General features: G+C 32.6%; 1 protein-coding gene and 1 long non-coding RNA gene across 5 annotated transcripts in view; one reads left to right on the top strand and one right to left on the bottom strand.

Annotated features, from left to right (window-relative positions):
• The window catches only part of LOC142221201 (putative multidrug resistance-associated protein lethal(2)03659), a 111,587-nt gene extending 97,387 nt beyond the window's left edge, over positions 1-14,200 (top strand). For all 4 annotated transcript variants that reach the window (XM_075290815.1, XM_075290814.1, XM_075290813.1 and 1 more), the window contains exon 12: positions 12,607-14,200. In XM_075290815.1, the coding sequence (XP_075146930.1) occupies positions 12,607-12,645 (39 nt within the window). In that variant the 3' untranslated portion in view covers positions 12,646-14,200. The remainder of the gene's footprint in view (positions 1-12,606) is intronic.
• LOC142239257 (uncharacterized) lies at positions 7,147-7,893 on the bottom strand. The gene is made up of 3 exons (XR_012722969.1): positions 7,672-7,893; positions 7,502-7,607; positions 7,147-7,436 (listed from the first exon to the last, which is right to left on the bottom strand). It is a non-coding gene; the product is annotated as an uncharacterized LOC142239257 (long non-coding RNA).
• Positions 14,201-19,956: the final 5,756 nt, after the last annotated feature.

The following is a 19,956-nucleotide window of genomic DNA, read 5'->3' as shown; positions in this document are numbered from 1 at the left end:
TGGTCTAAAATTTTGTTTCGGAGAAAATAATTTTTTTTGTACGCACTGACTATGCACCATCGTATAGTTTTTTTTTTCGAAATAATTCTCCAACATATGAATGGATAAAGATATCAACATAATCAACATCTAAATCTGAACCGATCAACCCAATTCAATACTCGTAGCTGGAATGTTAGTGTAAAATTTCAATTAAATCGGAATGAAATTTTGTAAAACTTTGGTCTCCGGTGTTCATATGAATCTAAATCGGGCGAATATTACAAGACATGAGACCTATACCTGAATCTGAACCGAAATCTACCAAATTTAGCACCAATTGTACCTTTTGTGCAAAATTTATAGCATATCAAACTAAAATTCCGTATTCTGGACAGTGTTGCCAGTATTGGGGAATTTTTCCCCAAATCGGGGATATTTTTTCGTGGATAGGGACAAAATTTTTGAGTTGGGGACTAAGGGATTTGCTGGGAAATTTCCACAAATTTGCGGATTTTTGTGGGGAATTGTGGTCAGTATAACCCTAGCTTTGGCACTATATACAAATGTAAATATTTCATTTTTGACACTCTTGCCATTTCAACAATATTTATCCAATTTTTATGAAATTTGGACTCAGTGGCTAATTTTTCGTGCTCTTTCATAATATGTACACATTTAACAATATTTTTTACAATATGGCAATTTTTCAATAAATGTTTGTATTTTTCTTCAAAATCTGCCACTATTTACAGATGTAAATATTGTGGTTTAAGATACTTTTAGTTGATTTGTTTTATTTCATATGAAAATAATACAAATAAAAGAAGAGGAAATACAAACTTAAAATGTATATATTTTGGGCAACTGTAGCATTTGGTTAGCATCCAGCTGTGCTCCACACAGACTGGTTTTTTACATTGCTCACATTTTTACCTTGAAGGACGCTTCCTTTTTTTCTCATGGTAGCACATATAGCAAGCCGTTTTTACTTTTGAATATCCTCTATCACTTTCATCAGTCATAAAAGAAATAGCCAACGATTGTATAGGTTCACCGATAATGTGTCTACAATGCTCAATTTGTTTTTTGTAATTGGTTTAGAGCCGTTAAAACAAGATTCACGAAAAATTTAATGTTTTCGCTCCATTGAGGATTTTTATCCAATTTAAATCCGTTTTTACTAACCAAAAATTGCTACCCGTCTAATTCAGATAGTTCACCGTCGTTTTCCATATGATATTCCCCCACTTCATTCTCATATAAATCGGAGTAAAATTTGGCCTTTGTGGTCATATGTGTATAAATCAGACTAAAGATATACATGGGAGTTATATCTAAATCTGAAGCGATTTAAACAAAATTTGGCCCGCATAGTAAGAATGTTAAGTCCACACCCTGTGCAAAATTTCACATAAATCGGAATAAAATTTAAGCTTCTGTGGCCATATCTGTATAAATCGGGCGAAAGATATATATGTGGGAGCTATATCTAAATCTGAACCGATTTAAACCAAATTTAGCATGCATAGTAAGAATATTAATTCTACTCCCTGTGCAAAATTTCACGTAGATCGGAGCAAAACTTTGCCGTCTGTGGTAATATGGGTGTATATGGGGCGAAAGATATATATGGGAGCTATATCTACACTGAAAAAAAAGCATACTCGGTTCCAAAGATTTTGTCTTTACTTTAAAAAATTTGGTATTGATTCCGAGCCAAAGAAGCGGAGAATACAAGTAAGGATACTTTTAAGACACAATTTTCTTTTAAATTTAGGTTTTGTGTACTTGCTTCTAGGAAGCAAATTTTAATTTTTCGCTTTCTCAGATTTATATCTTCATATGCTATCAAAGTCCTTTAAAAACGAGTTAAAGGCAACTTTATTTTCCAAATTAGGACTCGACTTCCAGTAGAAATTATGCTATGTTTGAAGTAAAAAACTTCTTTAAAATAAAGTTTTGAAAAACATGTCCTATATTTGAACGATTTTTTGCTTTGTAGTCAAGATGCAAAAAGACAACAAATTTAAAGACAATTTCATTAAATTTAAAGAATTTTTCTGAATTATTAAAGTCAAGTTGACCTTAGCCTAAACATTTTTTCTTTCATGTTAAGATACCCATTTTTAAGTCAAATCACTTAATTATAAGGACAATACGACTTCATTGAAAAGTTTATCGACTTTTGGACAAGGAAAATAACTTTATTTTAGAGAAATGCGTCTTCTATGCTAAGTAAAATTTGTATTCATATTTTAAAGACATGAAATCTTTGACCTCACGACAATATTTTTTTCAGTGTACTAACTCTTAACCGATTTCAATAATGTCGAACAGAAAATGTTCAAAAACAACAAAAACAATTTTTTCTGTAGCGGATATCAGAATGCAAAACAAACATAAAAAAGCGGTTATGAAGTTAAAAATAACAAAGGAAACAAAATATTTACATTTGTAAATAGTGGCAGATAATGTAGAAAAACATTGGTGCCTAAGCTAGGGATAACAAATCAGGTTTTGAGTTATGGTTTATATGAAATTCTTTACTTCTTCATACTTAAAAAGGGGCTTAAAGATGTACAGAGAATCTTCAAAATATGAAAAAATTATATTTCAAGAGCTACTTTACTATTTACTTTGTTTCTAAGAAATTGTTTACTATTGTGAAATTATTTCGTAAGGACTTGGGTCGAAGTGTTGATTAGATAGGGTCACGAAAAAAAGTTGATGCGGTCACCCCCCAGTTTTGTAGCATATTCGAAGACAATTTCAGAACACCAAAACTTTTTTCCGTGCACCCTACACTCAAAAAAAAGTGAACTCACTATTTCACTAAAGCCAATTTAACTATATTTCAGTTCATGAAATTATTATATTTGGAGAAAGTTTCATTTACACTAATAATTTTTTGCGTACGTTAGTTAAATGAACTAAAAGACGGGAAAAAATTATACACAAATTTAGCAAAATGATTCACTAAATTCGTACTTCTCACAAAATAGTTCATTATTTATTTAAATTTGTAAATTTTACTACAACAGCGTCCATCATGAACTTCGTATGTCACTAAAGACATTCTTGCAATTTTGAACTCCAATTTTTTCCTTCAAACTACAAAATTTTCTTTAAAAAGTGAAAAAAATTATTTATGTCTAATAAATTTTCTTGAATTTGTCGAAAAATTTTTACTTATTTTTGTGATATCGGCGTGATGCCAGCGCTTGTAATACTGTTTAGTTAAAAATTTCTAAAACTATTCAAAATTTTCTAAAATTAATCAAAAGTTTTCTTCGTGGTGGGTTCACTGTTTTTTCAGTGTACGACCCCCCGAAATACAATTTATTGTGCTGTGTCGTCATTTGAAGTCCGATCGAAAAGAAACGCATATCGTTGTTCGTGGTTGATCAGGGACTATATTTCGTGCATTGGTCATTTTTGACTCCAACGTCAAATTTGATTTTTAATTTTTTTATTTCGCTTCGTATACCACTATGACGCCCATTTCTAATAACCATTATAACGATCTTAACAAAATATGAAACTTTTGCTTTTGAAGTATTTACTTATATTCATAAACAAAAAAGTTACAGAGATTTTAAAAAGTCAATAGGTCACCCTACACAACACTAAATAGTTTTTGCTGTGTTGTCATGATGTCCGATCGAAACCACATGCACATCGTTATTCATATCTACGAAATTGATTTATAAGGCATTTAGAACACAAAACCTGTTTATCTGTAAATTTCTAACCGTACCTTTGTATACATACTCGTTGTTTGCACTACGGCATTTTCTGTGTTATGCAAAGTGCATGTGTTTTTGCTAGAACAATTTGAGAGCCTACCCAATAAACACAAACGTTTGAAAAATGCTAAATTTCAACAATTTTTCAAACACTTTTTCAAAGGATTAGGGTAACATTCAAGTTGAGAAATTGTTGAGAAAATCGCGTTCTCATCAAAAAACAGACATTACCCTCAACAGTGAAATTCAACACATTAGCAATAATATCTCAAGTGTTATCCTCAAATTGAAATGCATCGCTACTCAATAATTTGTCAAACAATTTTCGATGCGAGTCAAATTCAAAATTAACATCGTTGCAAATACTTTTCAACCTAAATTTGTATGAATCATATCCCCACTTCAAATTGAAAGTCAAAGCCAAAATTCTATGAATTTTGTATAATTTATTAATTTTCATCAAAATAAAATATATAATAATACACTACACTACATAATACACTACAATACCAATTGATAAATAATAATCTTATTAAACATATCAACAAATAAGAACAAAAAAAAAACAAGTATATACGGCCGTAAGTTCGGCCAGGCCGAAGCTTATGTACCCTCCATCATGGATTGCGTAGAAACTTCTTCTAAACACTGCCATCCACAATCGAATTACTTAAGTTGCGGTAACGCTTGCCGATGGCAAGGTATCTTAAAACCTCCTAACACCATCTTCTAAAATGTATATAAGTCCATACGTGGTATATATTAAATCAAAAAAGATCGATCCAATACGTATATAATTCAGTTTGACAAAGTAGACATACAATTTTGACAAAATTTTCTACAGAAATAAAATTTTAACAAAATTTTCTATAGAAATAAAATGTTCACAAAATTTTCTATAGAAATAAACTTTTGACAAAATTTTCAATAGAAATAAAATCTTGGTAGATTATTTTTGGCTCGAGTGGCAACCATGATTATGAACCGAATACAATTTGAACAAAATTTTCTATAGAAATAAAATTTTGATAATGATGAAAATTTTATTATGAACCGAATAAAATTTTAACAAAATTTTCTCTAGAAATAAAATTTTGACAAAATTTTCTATAGAAATAAAATTTTGACAAAATTTTCTATAGAAATAAAATTTTGGTAGACTATTTTTGGCTCTAGTGGCAGCCATGATTATGAACCGATATGGACCAATTTTTGTGTGAATGGACCAATTTTGGTATGGTTGTTAGCGACCATATACTAACACCACGTTCCTAATTTGAACCGGATCGGATGAATTTTGCTCCTCCAAGAGGCTCCGGAGGTCAAATCTGGAGAACGTTTTATATGGGGGCTATATATAATTATGGACCGATATGGACCAATTCTGGCACGCTTGTTAAAGATCATATACTAACACCATGTTCCAAATTACAACCGGATTGGATGAAATTTGCTTCTCTTGGAGACTTCGCAAGCCAAATCTGGGGATCGGTTTATATGGGGGCTATATATAATTATGAACCGATGTGGACAAATTTTTGCATGGTTGTTAGAGACCATATACCAATATCATGTACCAAATTTCAGGCGGATCGGATGAAATTTGCTTCTCTTTGAGGCTCCGGAACCCAAATCTGGGGATCTGTTTATATGGGCGCTATATATAATTATGGACCGATGTGGACCAATTTTTGTTAGAGACCATATACCAACACCATGTACCAAATTTCAGCCGGATCGGATGCAATTTGCTTCTCTTTGAGGCTTCGCAAGCCAAATCTGGAGATCGGTTTATATGGGGTCTATATATAATTATGGACCGATGTGGACCAATTTTTGCATGGTTGTTAGAGACCATATACCAACATCATGTACCGAATTTCAGCCGGATCGGATGAAATTTGCTTCTCTTTGAGGCTCCACAAGCCAAATCTGGGGATCGGTTTATATGGGGGCTATATATAATTAAGGACCGATATGGACCAATTTTTGCATGGTTGTTAGAGACCATATACCAACATCATGTACCAAATTTCAGCCGGATCGGATGAAATATGCTTCTGTTAGAGGCTCCACAAGCCAAATCTGAAGGTCCCTTTATATGGGGGCTATACGTAAAAGTGGACCGATATGGCCCATTTTCAATACCATCCGACCTACATCGATAACAACTACTTGTGCCAAGTTTCAAGTCGATAGCTTGTTTCGTTCGGAAGTTAGCGTGATTTCAACAGACGGACGGACGGACGGACATGCTTAGATCGACTCAGAATTTCACCACGACCCAGAATATATATACTTTATGGGGTCTTAGAGCAATATTTCGATGTGTTACAAACGGAATGACAAAGTTAATATACCCCCATCCTATGATGGAGGTAGGGTTGCCAGATGATGGTTGCCGAAATCCGGGACATTGCGCCGTACATTCCGGGATTTGTCGGGACAAGCAAAAACAGTCATATTTTTCGATATTAGTTCCCCATATTTTGTCACTTGGTAAATTTGCATAAACGCCATGGCGTAGTCGTAATTGTCAGCAAGCTTTGAAATTCCTAAATATATTGGAGCCTCTGAAACTTTCTTCCAAGATGGCTGCCACGATTTTATATAAAACGTAAATAATTTTGGGAATATTTTTTTTTAAACGGAAACCTAAACTCATATTTACTGGCATATTACTTTCGGTTTTGGCAAACAAACTTAAGCTCTGAGGTGATAATCGCTGCTTCTTTTGTAGTGGCTTTCGACTGGACTGGGAATTTGGATATCGCCATGGACATGGTTTTAGGTATATTTCGTATCCGAATTGGGGATTGTTATAGTGTCACTAAAGGGTCTATGGTAATCATAGGATAAAATCGAACTTTGAAATGATGCCAGGGAGCACAAACTTGACTTATAATTTGTTAAAATGCATTTTGCAGAAAAACGTGAATTGGATATTTGCGTATATTTTTTTTTCATTTACTACTCAAGTGACAGCTGATGATTCGCAAGACAGTGATTTGATTTTTTTCTCAAAGTGGTGAGATTAAATGAAACGGTACAAAATCGGACAAACAAATGTACATTTAAAATGTATGAAAATCCAAAACCAAAAATATGTTTGAAAGCGATTTAATTTTAAATCGTTTTCATTTTTAAGGAATGTAAAAAAAAATAAAACATATGCCTGAGTAATTGAAATTCCGGGATATTTGGTAAATTTTGTGAAAGATCCGGGACACTTCCTAGAGACGAAATTCCGGGACAATCCAGGCGAATCCCGGCCATCTGGCAAGCCTAGATGGAGGGTATAAAAACAAACAACAAAACTTTAAATATCTTAAACATTATTAGTAAACACTTTTGCATTGATAATTCGATTTCCTTCCTGTGGGTGTCATAAAACAGCATTAATATTTATTAACATGCGGGCAATTTGAAATTAGGAACGTACTGGACCGCGTGTTAGAATTGATGTCCAGCAGAAGGAATTTACAAAATATCCATTTTAAAGTGATATTAGCATATGAATTAAACTGACGATGTGATGCACATTTTCATCCAGAAGTGGTTGATTTCAACAATTTGTTGTTTTTAACAATTTTAATTGGTTGCACTTGTAATGTTTCTGGAAACTTTTTCTTGTCGATAAGCCACTCATTTTTCGTTGGTCAGCTTCTTAATGTTTGCAAGAATGTAGTATACAAAGATTTTAGTTTTCTGCAAAGAGATTTAAATTTAGTGACTTCTCTAAAGTGTTGATTTAATTTTTCATATTGACGTACCAATTATTATAAACTATTTGAAGCAGTTTCAGTTAATTGTCCACCATTTTTTCATCGGTCAGCTTTTTAATGTTTTCAAGAACGTAGAATCCATAATTTTAGTTTTCTGCAAAGAGATATACAATTAGTGACTTCCTTAAAGTTTTACTTCATTTTTTATTTTCACTTACCTATTTTTATAAACTATTTGGTTATTTGTCTAAAATTTTCCATTTTTTATTTCTTGCAATTGACCACGAACTTCGTTGCACAAATAAGTATTGAAAACCACATGGTTTTTTCGTTGCATTTTAGGGTAGTGTTTTGTCAAAGTTTTCTCATATTATCTTCAACACCTTTTCAAAGATTTCGTCAACATTTTGGCAAATTGGAAGTAATTCACAAACAATTTGAAGATGTATTGAAGATGAGCTATTTCAAGTCAAGTTGAATTTATATTGAAAATTATATTTACCCTCAAACTGAAAAGTTGTTGCATTTGAAAAACGCTCATCCTGTGTTTATTGGGTACTGTTTTAAAATTCTAGCAATCACTTTCGCTACATGATTTTTTAAGTCTGTCCATATTTTTGTGAGAGAAGGCGGTTGATAATATTTGAAAAAAGTGAAAACAACAGCCTTCTCTCACAAAAATATGGACAGACTTATAAAATCATGTAGCGAAAGTGATTGCTAGAATTTTAAAACAGTAGGCTCTCAAATTGTTCTAGCAAAAACACATGCACTTTGCATAACGCAGAAAATGCCGTAGTGCAAACAACGAGTATGTATACAAAGGTACGGTTAGAAATTTACAGATAAACAGGTTTTGTGTTCTAAATGCCTTATAAATCATTTGACGTTGGAGTCAAGAATGACCAATGCACGAAATATAGCCCCTGATCAACCACGAACAACGATATGCGTTTCTTTTCGATCGGACTTCAAATGACGACACAGCACAATAAATTGTATTTCGGGGGGTCGTAGGGTGCACGGAAAAAAAAAGTTTTGGTGTTCTGAAATTGTCTTAGAATATGCTACAAAACTGGGGGGTGACCGCATCAACTTTTTTTTCCTTTAGGCCGTGACCCTATCTAGTGTTGATCCCTCATTTGCATACATCAATGATTTGGAAAATATATATCAAACATATATAATACGAGTTCATATCGGGGCAACAACGCCTTTGATCGATCACCCAATTTTATTTCTTAGCTATTCAGAACTATGTTTTGATTCATAACTACACATTTTGACCCAACTCCTATTTTTGTTTTTCGAGCATTTAGAAGATGATTTGCATAAGACACAAATTCGATGACTCTTTGTACCAATAATTAATTCTGATGAGGGGTTGTATCAGATAATATTTTGAGCACCCGTCTCATTTTTTGGATTTTGAAATGTTAATCAGAGTTGGCATTTTGGTCCGATCGGAACAAAATTGGTCCAACAAATTATTAATTTTTAAATTTGGTCCGATTGTCGGACCAAATGGAATTGGGTTGATTTTGCTCCATTTTCGTCAAACCGGTATTTTTTAAATTTTCATAAAATTTTGACAAACTTTTCTGTAGACATAAAATTTTGACAAAAATTTCTATAGAAATAAATTTGTAAATATTTTTTATAGAACTAAAAGTTTGTCAATATTTTGTACAGAAATTAACTTTAAAAAAATTTTGCAAAACTTGTGTATAGCCAGAAAATTTAAAAAAACACTTTTTTGATAACTTTCTATAGAAATAAAAGTTTGACAAATTTTCTATAAATTTCTATAGAAATAAAATTTTTACAAAATTTTCTATAGAATTAGTATTTTGATAACATTTCCTATAGAAATCAAATTTTAACAATATTTTCAATAGAAAAAAATTTCAAAATTTTGTACAAAATAAAAATTTGACAATTTGATATAGAAATAAAAGTGTTAGCTAAATTTTCTATAGAAATAAAATTTTGACAAAATTTTCAACAGAAATAAAATTTAAAAAAAAAAATTTCAAAATTTTTTACAAAATAAAAATTTGTCAATTTGATATAGAAATAAAATGTTAGCTAAATTTTCTATAGAAATAAAATAAAACGGTGAACGCAGTGGACGCCCGAAAGAGGTGGTTACCGACGAAAACATCAAAAAAATCCACAAAAATATTTTGAATGACCGTAAAATGAAGTTGATCGAGATAGCAGAGGCCTTAAAGATATCAAAGGAACGTGTTGGTCATATCATTCATCAATATTTGGATATGCGGAAGCTCTGTGCAAAATGGGTGCCGCTCGAGCTCACATTTGACCAAAAACAACAACGTGTTGATGATTCTGAGCGGTGTTTGCAGCTGTTAACTCGTAATACACCCGAGTTTTTCCATCGATATGTGACAATGAAATTTTGACAACATTTTCAACAGAAATAAAATTTTCATTTGTTTTGTTTTGTTATTGTTGATTTTTTTCCTTTAATCATTGTTGTTGTTTTTGATTTCAGCTTAAAACCGTGCATTGACTAACATTCTTTGACAAACATTCTTTTCCTCTGTTGGTTAAGCTACCCTTGTAGTTTAGTCAATGCACGGTTTTAAGTTGAAATCAAAAATAACAACAATGATTAAAGGAAAAAAACCAAAAATAACAAAACAAAACGAATGAAAAAAAGGGGAAGCACGCTCAAAATAAACCCAGCCAACAGCACTCAAATCGATGATTTGACGGTGGCAAAGGAAAAGAGATATGTTTGTACTAATTTATTTCGACATAAACCGGCTATCGTGTAAACCTTTTTTCGGAAGATTCAAGTGTGGTGCAATTTTGGGTTTAGTGAACTGCCTGAATTTATTCTGATAATTGGTTGATAGTTTTGCTGCAAGTAGAGGATGCTGATGAGGAATGTGGTAATTCCGAAACGTGCGTCCATCCAACCATCTTGCAGTCTATAGGACTTTGCCCAAATAAATTTGACAAACATTCTTTTCCCTTGTTGGTTAAGCTACATTTGTAGTTTAGTCAATGCACGGTTTTAAGCTGAAATCAAAAATAACAACAAATAAAATTTTGACAAAATTTTCTATAGAAATAAAAATTTTACAAAATTTTCTATATGGATTAAAAATTAGACAAAATTTTCTATAGAAATTAAATTTTGACAAAATTTTCTATAGAAATTAAAATTTTTACAAATTTTCTACAGAAATAAAATTTTGAAAAAATTTTCTATAAAAAAACGGCCATCGACTGCCGCAAATCTCTCAATGAGATGGCTGAGCAGTACAATATTCACCTAATATGGGTGCCTGGCCATAGGAACTTACCGGGGAACTGCGAAGCGGATGAGTTGCCAAGGCTAGGGACTACCTTACATATTCCAGGGGAACTAGAATTTGTTGGTATGCCCCTGGTTACCTGCAAGCTCATGCTGCGTGAGAAGGCTGTTATGATGGCAAATGTTCGATGGGAGAATTGCAAGGGTTGTAACGACACCAATCAAATATGGCCCCATTTAAACTTAAACCGCACACTAGATATGCTAGTGTTCTCGAGACGTCAGATATCACTTCTGATATCTGCTATAAGGGGTCCTGCCTGATAGGCGATTTTGCAAAAACTATTGGCGCGAAGTATAATGACTATTGTATGAGCTGTCATGATGCGGAGGAAAAGGAATCAATTAAATACCTCTTGTGTGAGTGTCCTGCATTTTGTGTAAAGCGCAAGCAACTTTTAGGAGCATATAGCTTCAGATTACTGGCGGTTCTGGAAAACGTTAACTTAAGCAGTCTGCTAATGTTTTTGGAACAATCTGGTTGGTTCAACGAAGAAAAATAATCGAGAAGGTTCAGCGGTTAAAACTAGAAGTATCCATATGTAATAGGTACTTTTAGTTAATGTGGTATCACAATGGACTGAATAGTCTAAGTGAGCCTGAATCTTAATCGGGCTGCCACTTTAACCTAACCTAACCTAACCTAACCTTCTATAAAAACAAAAATTTGGCAAAATTTTCTGTAGAAATAAAATTTTTAGAAATTTTTCTATAGAAATAAAAAATTTTGAGTAGAAATAAAAATTTGACAAAATTTTCTATCAAAGTAAAATTTTGGAAAAATTTTAACTTTAATGCCCATATGCAAAACAATTTATTGACAGTTTATCGAATGAATTTGTATGGCAAAAGTACGCTTGAAGTTTTCTTTAACTTTTTTGCATATGGGGGTTAAATTATATTAATTTAATTTTGAAAAAGTAGAAATTTTTGTCCAATTTTGGAAAAATCTTGGTCCAAAATAAAAATTCATTGTGGCAACGCTGATGTTAATCTTGTTGTAACTCGCAAACTGGTATAACAAAAATTGCATATTTTTATATTTTTTAGATTATGACGGATTTTTTAGAGCAGAGCCTATTTTTTTTTCAAAAAACTTGCCAAAAACTGTATTTGAGATTTTATGGGGAATTTTAAATTAAATTGGGGATTTTTGGTGATGAAAGCGTCTTATTTTGGGGATAAGATCCCGAAAATGCTGACAAAACTGATTCTGGAGTCATATAAGACAAAATGCACTTATATGACCCCAGGAGCTTTTTTGTAGGGCTTTACAAGTTCCATCCAGCAAAGAAAAATCATGGAAATCGTGTCATTACTGCGGATTTAACAGGTAAAACAAAATTTCATAGACACGGAGTAACTAACTTTGAATGCCTACAGGCCATACCGTGAACCCACTAGGGACCCACAAATTTGCAAACTTAGAGGAAAAAAACTTCAAAATCATGTAAATCAAGTCATAATTGCGGATTTGGCAGCTAAAACAAACACCTTAGCTTTCCCTCAAAGATTTCCCTCAAAAATTTATGATGATATCTTTACCCATTCAAAACTTTGAGAATTATTTCCAAAACAAGCGATTTGGAACCACTTTGCATTGCCCAAGGAAATTTCAATATTAGGGAGCAAGCCTCTATTTTGTGAAAATTAGGAATCCAATGTTTTCTTATTATCACAAATTCCTCTGCCAAATTTGCACAATATTTACCCAGTTTTCATTTAAAAATTAATTGTATTCATAATATCATTATTGATTTTTTTTAACATTATTTTTTCCTTTTTTTTTCTTTTTTCCTTACAGGCCCATGAGGAAAATCTAAAAGCCAGACGAGATTCTTGACATTTCGTTCAAGTACCTAAAGTATTTAAAGATTATATATTAAAAATTTTAGAACCTATAACAAATCATCCAGCAAATGCTAAAATACAAAAGACACTATTTTTTGAAAATACAACAAAACCAAAATTTTTAGGCTAACACTCGGTTTACTATTGAACAGGGCGTGGGGTATAAGACGAATCAAACAGAGTATATCAAAACTACTTATAAAAATAAACTGTAAACTATTGTCTAGGAAACACCTTACCTTATATTCCCTTAACTCCTTACTTATCAACATACGGAAAGTAGAAACATATAATGTGAATATTCATGGTGTCATATCCACAGATCCCACTAAAGACCTGATTTAGATTTAGTATCAGTTGCAGCATATTGTTTAAGTTTTCAATCTACACAAAAAAAAAAACAATATCACTGAATTGTTTTCCAATTAAAATTTTGATTGAATTTTTTTCAATGTAAAAAAATTAATTGATTCAACAAATTTTTTAATTGAAACAAAAATTAATCAACAAAAAATTGTTTGTATTGGTATTTCAATTTCATAACCTTATAAACATTCAACTTTATCTGCCCTCCCCAAAATTTTCCAATGAACTATTGTATGCAACAGATAACGCTCCATCCTAAACAGGTCTTGAAATATATAATATATATATGGTATATCAATAACTGGAAACTTAATGTACAACATTACTTTAGAGAACTAAAGAAATAGATGATATTGGTTTTTTTTTTGTTTTTTTTTTGAAATTTCAAAGAGAAATCCTAAATCGAAAAAGATCATATTATAAAATATATTTATATATACACACACATACATACATATTTAAAGTAAAACCTATATGTTTAGAGAAAAATACATCATATTTGTAAAACAAAAAATCGACAAGGAAAAAAATTAAACAATAATTATAACCATCATTTTGCATCGGAATATCAATTTTTAAGACAATAATTATTAAATATATATAAATGTTATTAATAATAGACAGTAGCCATCAAAAACCATGTAATATGTATTAGATCGGTGTAAAAGCTCTAAAAAAAAAAAAAAATATGTAAACTATAAGTTCATATTTTCATATACCTATCATCAAAAGACAAAAACCAAAACAAATAAAAATGTATTAAAACTCCAACAAAAAAAATTATAGCCTCTTATAAAAAGATTTGTATTCTTTTGATACTGTGCAATATCATTTGTGTATATAAATAAATAATTGTTATATTAAATGTAATTCTAAGCTCCGAGAAATATATATAATATGTATTTATCCTTAAAGGATCTATTTTATATGAAAAAAAACAATAAATATTGTAAATTTAAGTTTAAAAGTAAATTAGACAAAAATATTAATTGACTATTATGGAAAATGTACTTATCTAAGCATATGAAAACTTTTAAACCACAAACATATATGTGTTCCATATGAAACGACAATATTTTACAATTATGTAGGCTTATATTTTTGTTAACAAAAGTTTTATTTTAACATTATTTTTCTTTTGCAAATAAATGTTTCACACAATTTTATTTTTTTATCTAAAATTTTGTTTACTTATTATCGCAATACCCTAATTGTGTTCCCTAACCAACTACTACACTAAAAAACCATGAGTACTTGAATCCAACGATTTTGACATTCATTTAAGGATTGACAATATCAATGACCGACACTAATTAAAAATTAAATTGATTCTACACAGAAAACAATATCACCAATATATTTCCAATTAAAAAGTTTATTGAAGCTGAAAACTTTTTCGACTAAAAACAAGTATATACGGCCGTAGGTTCGGCCAGGCCGAATCTTATGTACCCTCCACCATGGATTGCGTTGAAACTTCTACGAAAGACTGTCATCCACAATCGAATTACTTGGGTTGTGGTATCTTAAAACTTCTTAACATAGTTTCCTAAATTGTGAGTTAGTCCATACGTGGTATATATTAGACAAAAAAGTTATGTATAGTTAAGTCTACAAATAATTACGAATCGATATGGACTTTTTGCACGGTACGTAGAGAGCCAGAATTGAAATATGGGGGTCGTTTATATGGGGGCTATATACAATTATAAACTTGCTATGAACCAATTTTTGTGTGATTGGAAATCGATTTATCTGAGTGATATATATAACTATAGACCGATATGGACCTAGTTAGGCATGGTTGTTAACGACCATGTACTAGCACAATGTACCCAATTTCAACTCACTCGGATGAAATTTGCTCCTCCAAGAGGCTCCAAAACCAAATCTCGGGATCGGTTTATATGGGGCTATATATGATTATGGACTGATATGGACCACTTTTGGCATGTTTGTTAAATATCATATACTATCACCACGTACCACATTTCAAGCAGATCGGATGAATTTTGCTTCTCCAAAAGGCTCCGGAGGTCAAATCTGGGGATCGGTTTATATGGGAGCTGTATATAATTATGGACTGATAGGAACCAAATCCTGCATGGTTGTTGGATACCATATACTAACATCACGTACCAAATTTCAACCGAATGGGAAGAATTTTGCTCTTCCAAGGGGCTCTGGAGGTCAAATCTGGGGATCGGTTTATATAGGGCCTATATATAATTATGGACCGATACCGACCAATTTTTGCATGGGAGTCTGAAACCATATATTAACACAACGTACCAAATTTCAACTGAATCATATGAATTTTGGACTTCCAAGAGGTCAAATCTGGTGATCGGTTTATATGGGGGCTATATATAATTATGGACCGATGTGGACCAATTTTTGTATGGTTGTTAGAGACCATATACTAACACCATGTATCAAGTTTCAGCCGGATCGGATGAAATTTGCTTCTCTTAGAGGCCTCGCAAGCCAAATCGGGAGATCGGTTTATATGGGGGCTGTATATAATTATGGAGCGATGTGGAGCAATTTTTGCATGGTTGTTAGAGACCATATACTAACACCATGTACCCAATTTCTGACGGATCCGATGAAATTTGCTTCTCTTAGAGGCTTAGCAAGCCAAATGTGGGGGTCCGTTTATATGGGGGCTATACGTAAAAGTGGACCGATATGGCCCATTTGCAATACCGTCCGACCTACATCAATAACAACTACTTGTGCCAAGTTTCAAGTCGATAGCTTGTTTCGTTCGGAAGTTAGCGTGATTTCAACAGACGGACGGACGGACATGTTCAGATCGACTCACAATTTCACCACGACCCGAAATATATATACTTTATTTCGATGTGTTACAAACGGAATGACAAAGTTAATATACCCCCCATCCTATGGGGGAGGGTATAAAAAAATTAATTGACACAATGAACGTTGTAAACATACTAGAAATATATATGGGGAGCCACCGTGGTGCAATGGTACCTTGCATACACAAGGTCGTGGGTTCGATTCCTGCTTCGACCGAACACCAAAAAGTTTTTCAGCGGTGGATTATCCCACCTCAGTAATGCTGGTGACATTTCTGAGTGTTTCAAAGCTTCTCTAAGTGGTTTCACTGCAATGTGGAAAGCCGTTCGGACTCGGCTATAAAAAGGAGGTCCCTTGTCATTGAGCTTAACATGGAATCGGGCAGCATTCAGTGATAAGAGAGAAGTTCACCAATGTGGTATCAAAATGGATTGAATAGTCTAAGTGAGCCTTAGACTACCACCTAACCTAACCTAACCTAATCTAACCTAACCTAACCTACTAGAAATATGAACTTATAATTACGTCAGTTAAGTCAATGATTGAACATTTTTAATTGAAACTCAATTCAGTTATTTAAACAATAAGTTTGATTTTTCTAATTGAAGCAATCAATGTTTAAATCAAACTAAAAACATGAATGATGATTTCGTTTGGGAAAAAAGTTTTGCATACAAATGGTACAACATTTTATGATGTTACCACCAGGGCTGTGGAGTCGAGCCAATTTTGCTCGACTCCGACTCCGGGTATTACAACTAAATCTCATTTTAATACCACTAATTTGTAGTTCTATTGTGGGGGTATCGGTTCTATGTTTAATAAATAAAATAATGATATGCACGCAAAAAAATAATTCTCTCCTCCCAAACGAAATTTTAGACAACCAAAGTTCATTTCTCATTTGATTTTTGCTGTAAGGAAGTACAGGGTGGCCCAAAAAAGACTGAAGGATTAAAAATGGTTATATATTTTTTGTTTTTAATAATTTTTTTGTCTTTTTCAGGTTATTTACTGTTGTTTGGAGATAAATCTTGGCTACGTATGATGTGTAGCAACGCGTCAAAATCATTCAATTTTTTTATTCTTCTGGAAGCCAGAGAAAATGATAACTTTTTTCATTTCCACTTAAATGGCTATGTAAACACACAAAATTGTAGATTTTGGGGCACTCACAATCCTAGGGCATTACATCAGCGTGAATTACACCCCGCCAGATGTACTGTTTGGTGCGGTGTTATGGCTGATAAAATTATCGGTCCATATTTTTTCGAAGATGTGGAGGGTCATCCAGAAACGGTTAACGGGGCTCTGTATAGGACTATGATAGACAATTTTTTGCGTCCACATGTTGAGAATAATCAAAACATATGGTTCCAGCAAGATGGAGCAACTGCGCATACAAATAAAAACAAAAAAATTACAGTTATTTTTAATCCTGCAGTCCTTTTTGGGTCACCCTGTATATTTGCAAGAAAAGTATATAACATACATTTTGTGATAAACGTTTATTCTTTTCCAGGATGTAAAAACAATTTCATAAAGACTAACTCAAAAAAAAAACAATCTTTTCTGGCTAATTGCATTTTCCCTCACATCTTTCTCACTTCCACCAGGTTTTTTTAGTTCTCAGCACCTTTTTCTGTAATACAAACAATGTAGAAGAAATTATTCGATTTTATAAATTTTTTTAAATTTTACCTTTCGCCTGGACGGAGAATCGAACCGCGGACCATGCAATTTGTAAGCCAACACACTATCCACTGAGCTATGTAGCTGTTATTGTCATCAATAGACATTTATCCATATACGTTATATTTATACAGTATAGCTTACGGTGTCCACGAGCCGATTAAACAAACTTTATTTAACAGAAACATACATTTAGTAGGACACCATGGAGCAGTAGTTGCTACGTTCGTGGATTCGATCTCTGCTTCGACCGAACACCAAAAAGTTTTTTTTTTGTTTTTGTTTTTTTACATATATTCCAGACATGTTCGGAAGATTCCCAAAAAAAGTTCAACATTACATACTACTATATTAAATTTTTACTATGAACTGTAAAATGTGTCTTATTAAAGACTTAATGTTAGAAACGAACAGTGCTTGATATAAACGAAATGGACTGTGTTGTTGGTTCAACAATATTTTTTTTATTGAAAAAATAAAAATTTTGTAACAAACGAATTTTTTTGGTGATAAAAATTTTAAATTTTCGAAGAAATTCAAAAAACTCTAACAACAGAAAAACGTTTTCGGTACACGTTTTCCAAACGTTTTTTTTTTTTTGCGTGTCCTCAGTATATGTACTTATAAACAAGTAGGTCAGGTTAAAGTGGCGGCCCGATTAAGTTTCAGGCTCACTTAGACTATTCAGTCCATTGTGATACCACATTAACTAAAAGTACCTATTACATATGGGCACTTCTAGTTTTAACCGCTGAACCTTCTCGATTATTTCCTTCTGTTGAACCAACCAGATTGTTCCAAAAACATTAGCAGACTGCTTAAATTAACGTTTTCCAGCTCCGCCAGTAATCTAAAGCTATATGACCTCAAAATTTGCTTTCGCCTTACACAAAATGCTATAACGGGGCACTGCCTGATAGGCGATTTTGCAAAAACTATTGGCGTGAAGTATAATGACTATTGTATGAGCTGTCTTAATGCGGAGGAAAAGGAATCAATTAAACACCTCTTGTGTTTTTTGTGTAGGTTAGGTTAGGTGGCAGCCCGATGTATCAGGCTCACTTAGACTATTCAGTCCATTGTGATACCACATTGGCGAGCTTCTCTCTTATCACTGAGTGCTACCCGATTCCATGTTAAGCTCAATGACAAGGCACCTCCTTTTTATAGCCGAGTCCGAACGGCGTTCCACATTGCAGTGAAACCACTTAGAGAAGATTTGAAATCCTCAAAAATGTCACCAGCATTACTGAGGTGGGATAATCCACCGCTGAAAAACTTTTTGGTGTTCGGTCGAAGCAGGAATCGAACCCACGACCTTGTGTATGCAAGGCGGGCATGCTAACCATTGCACCACGGTGGCTCCCATCTTTAGAATATACTCCGAAAGCCACTTGTCCATCCAATTTGGAGCCATCAGTGTAGAAATCTACATATCGTTTATTCCTCGGGGCAGCTGACTGTTTGGCCAAAATGTCTAAAGGCAATAGATGCAGCATGACATTAAGGGAATTTGTTCCTGTCTTGCTGAATGCGCCTGCGATAGACAAGCACGCCATACGCTAAACTTTGTCTAAACTTGTCGGCTGGTGAAGTGACGGCCACCAGACTACAACACCATATAGCGTTATAGGTCTAACCACTGCCGTGTATAGCCAATGCACAATTTTTGGTTTTAGTCCCCACTTTTTTCCTATTGCCTTTTTGCACGGAAATTAGTTGCGTATAAAAGTTTAATTAATTAGAAGTTCCATTTTATTTTTGTCATCAGAGAAAACTGCATTATAATGATTGATGTCAGCACATATTTCCCATATTTCCATCAATTTCAAACGAGTATTCCAAAATTTGTATTTAGAACCATTTATTGATTTATTTTCAATACAAATTCGAAATGTAACATTAAATGTAGATAAATTAAACAAATTGTGTTCTTTGGATATTTTTACAAAGATTTTTGCGTTTCAATTAATCTTTCTATTATTGCTATATGCAAACTTTTATTTTTAAGAAAAACACACTTAAACTATATATAAATATACAAACTTAAAAGAAATGGGGGAATAAATTAAATAACGATTTATACATTACACATTAGAGTGTTATTCATTTTTCGTTTAAACCGATTCTAACAATAAGATATGATATTAACATTACTATATTTATGTTTGACATGAAGACAAAATTTTCTTTTTTTTAAGAGAGAGGGTTCTAAGTTCGTTTTGTATATAAACAAAACAAAAACCTATCTTTTGATTACAATAACGAAACTAGACGATTCAATAAATTTTTACTTTAAATTGTTTCAATTACAGAATTTAAAATGTGTCAATTACAACATTAATTAATCGAATTAAAATATGATTCAATTAATTTTAATGATTATTTTTAGTTTCGACAACAATTAATTGAATTTTAT

The sequence above is a fragment of the Haematobia irritans genome, chromosome 1 (genome assembly GCF_050003625.1).
Source record: "Haematobia irritans isolate KBUSLIRL chromosome 1, ASM5000362v1, whole genome shotgun sequence".
In the NCBI taxonomy this organism is placed as follows: domain Eukaryota; kingdom Metazoa; phylum Arthropoda; class Insecta; order Diptera; family Muscidae; genus Haematobia; species Haematobia irritans.
This window is presented reverse-complemented; position numbering and strand designations above follow the sequence as displayed.